The sequence below is a fragment of the Camellia sinensis genome, chromosome 14 (genome assembly GCF_055761805.1).
Source record: "Camellia sinensis isolate YWXY chromosome 14, ASM5576180v1, whole genome shotgun sequence".
Classification (NCBI taxonomy): domain Eukaryota; kingdom Viridiplantae; phylum Streptophyta; class Magnoliopsida; order Ericales; family Theaceae; genus Camellia; species Camellia sinensis.
This window is the reverse complement of record NC_138974.1, coordinates 39,671,721-39,674,866: the sequence shown is the minus strand read 5'-3', so window position 1 is coordinate 39,674,866 and position 3,146 is coordinate 39,671,721. Positions and strand designations below refer to the sequence as shown.

Below are 3,146 nucleotides of genomic sequence, written 5' to 3'. Positions count from 1 at the left end.
ACAAATATGAAGTCGGTTTTTGTTTATAACACCTCTAAGGTTTTCGATTTCAGTTCAAAGTTGTAATTGCAACAGATATTCCTACGTTCAATAGATATTATTCCAAATTCACATACTCAAACTTGCAAATTTATATCAAACGCATAATCACATGCACAATTAAGTAGAGTATGGGTTGAGTTATCCCAGTCTTCACCCTTTTAGGAAGTTTGGTCCTCTAAACTTGTTTACCTCAAGTCGAGAACAATTCTGGATATCGTTGTCTCATTTCTTCTTCCCGCTCCCAAGTAGCTTCGTTTTCATGATGTTCTCTTCATTCGACTTTTACCATTGGGATAGTCTTGTTCCCTAGTTGTTTGACTTGCCGGTCAAGGATTCAAATAGGTTTCTCCTCATAACCCATATTGTCATCTAGCTTAATCTGATGATAGTTAATGACATGAGAAGGGTCCCGAAGGTAGCTTTGCAACATTGATACGTAAAACACATTGTTCACTTGCTCCATACTCAGTGGTAAAGCAATTCGATAGACAACTGGATCCAATCTTTCTAAGATCTGAAATGGCCCTATGTATCGAGGTGACAATTTTTCTTTCTTCCCAAACTTTATGTGTCCTTTCATTGGAGTGACTTTGACAAAAACATGATCCCCAACTTCAAATTCTAAGCCTCTCCTCCTTTGATCCTCATAGCTCTTTTGTCGGCTTTAAGCATTTTTCAATCTTTGTTGGATGATCTAAATCTTTTCCATAGTAACTTGTATAATTTCAGGCCCAATCAACAACCTATCCCCACCCTCGGTCCAACAAATCGAAGTTCGGCATTTTCTTCCATACAAAGGTTCATATGGTGTCATTCTAATACTGGAGGGGAAACTATTGTTATATGAAAATTCTGCCAAAGGCAAATGAGTTTCCCAACTTTCACGAAAATCCAAAACACACATCTGGAGCATGTCCTCCAAAGTTTGTATAGTTCTTTCAAATTGTCCGTCGATTTGTTGATGAAATGCGATACTGAACCTCAATTCCATCACCAATGCTTTTTGTAAGCTTTGCCAAAATCTTGACACAAACTTAGAGGCCTTGTTTGGTTTGTATTTGAGAAACATGTTTTGAGATAAAAAGTACGAAAATTTGTTTGGTTTGGTTTTTTTTCAAAAGATGTTTTAAAAAATTATTTTGAGAAAGAGTTTTGGAAAAAGTGATTGATTTGATGTATATGAGAGAGAGATTTGTTTGGAAAATTTGTAAACCAAACAAGTTTTGGAAAAAAAATTTGGGAAAATTTGTTTGATTTGATTACTTTTGAAAACTTATTTGTAGAGAATTTTTTCCAAAATTTTTTGAGAAACACAAACCAAACAAGGCCAGAATCCCTATCCAATACAATGGAAATTGGAACACCGTGCAATCGAATAATCTCAGCAATGTACACTGTAGCAAGTCAATCAGCATTATAAATAGTCTTCACCGGCAAAAAGTGAGCAGACCTAGTCAACCTATCCACAACAACCCATATAGAATCCATACCTCGGGATGTTCGGGGTAAGCCCACAATAAAATCCATAGTTATGTGCTCCCGCTTCCATTCCGGAATAAGGAGAGGTTGAAGTAACCCCGCCGGTCTCTGGTGTTCCGCTTTTACTTGCTGACATTGAAGGTACCTTGAAATGAATTCTATAATTTCTCTCTTCATATTGGACCACCAAAAAGCTTGCTTAAGATCATGATACATTTTGGTATTCCCGAGATGCATAGCAAATCTGGACTTGTGAGCTTCTTCTAAGACTTTTCCTTTAATTTCGGGGACATTAGGAACACACAATCTTTCCTTGAATTTTAACAACTGAGCTTCCAAAGAAAATCCCGGTCTCAACTTTGTTTCCATCTCCTTATGTCCTTTTTTGAGAAATTCATCCTCTAATTGCCTTTGTCTAATTTTCTCAATAATAATCGATTATGTTGCCATTGCGGCTAATATTCCATCCCATTCATGTAGCACAATCTCCACTTTTATTCTTTCCAAGTCAAGTAATAGTTCATTCCACTCCGTAAGCAAATATGCTAAATTTTCCATTGATTTTCCGCTAAGAGCATCCGCTACTGTGTTGGCTTTGTCGGGATGGTAATGAATCTGCCAGTCATAATCTTTGATGAGTTCTAACCACCGTCTTTGCCGCATAGTAAAGAGATATTTGAGGCTCTTATGGTTGCTATAGACTTCACATGTGGCTCCATAGAGATAATGCCGCCATATCTTCAATGCAAAAACCATAGTAGCTAGTTCCAAATCATGTGTAAGGTAATTCTTTTTATGCGGCTTCAATTGTTGAGATGCATACGCAATTACTCTTCCATTCTGAGTAAGTACACACCCCAATCCCTAATGAGAGGCATCACTATAAACAACAAACCGTTCTATACATGACAGTAAGGTGCGGACCGGTGCTATTGTGAGCCTTGTCTTTAATTCTTGAAAGGCAAACTCCCTCTATTCTGTCCATTCGAATGGTACACCTTTTTTAGTCAACTGGGTGAGCGACACCGCAATCTTGGAGAAATCTTTAACAAATCTTCGTTAATAACCCGCTAAACCCATAAAATTGCGTACTTCTGTAACATTAGTGGAAGCAGGCTAATTCACAATAGCTTCTATCATTTGTGAATCGACAGACACACCATCATTGTTAATCACATGCCCCAAAAACACAACTTCATTCAACCAAAATTCACATTTCTTCAATTTAGCATATAACTTCTTATCCCTACGTGTTTGAAGAATTAGTCTCAAGCACTTTTCATGTTTCCCCTTACTTTTTGAATAAATAAGAATGTTATCAATGAATACCACCACAAACTCATCCAAATACAGTTTGAAAATCTGATTCATTAAATCCATAAAAGTTGCTGGTGCATTCGTAACCCCAAATGGCATAACTAGAAATTCATAATGACTATACTTGGTTCGAAAGGCGGTCTTCTCAACATCCTCTGCTTTGACTTTCAACTGATGGTACCCGGATCTCAAATCAATTTTTAAAAACACTTGTGCCCCCTATAATTGGTCAAACAAATCATCAATCCGTGGTAAAGGATATTTATTCTTCACCGTTACCTTATTAAGTTCTCGGTAATCCATACACG

The 3,146-nt window shown here is 37.1% G+C and overlaps 1 protein-coding gene across 1 annotated transcript; it reads right to left on the bottom strand.

The window, feature by feature from the left end:
- Positions 1 to 376: 376 nt before the first annotated feature.
- Positions 377 to 1,890, bottom strand: LOC114287105 (uncharacterized). Its single transcript, XM_082904788.1, has 3 exons — positions 1,533 to 1,890; positions 1,361 to 1,436; positions 377 to 704 (listed from the first exon to the last, which is right to left on the bottom strand). The coding sequence occupies exons 1-3, from the start codon at positions 1,888 to 1,890 to the stop codon at positions 377 to 379; spliced, it is 762 nt and encodes a 253-aa protein (XP_082760914.1).
- Positions 1,891 to 3,146: the final 1,256 nt, after the last annotated feature.

Coding starts and splice junctions, on each gene's coding strand:
- LOC114287105 (XM_082904788.1), bottom strand. CDS start 1,890: ATGGAAACAAAGTTGAGACCGGGATTTTCTTTGGAAGCTCAGTTGTTA. Junction 1,437..1,532: donor CTTACCCCGAACATCCCGAG/GTATGGATTCTA, acceptor GACTTGCTACAG/TGTACATTGCTGAGATTATT. Junction 705..1,360: donor AGGGATTCTGGCCTTGTTTG/GTTTGTGTTTCT, acceptor AAATGCTTAAAG/CCGACAAAAGAGCTATGAGG.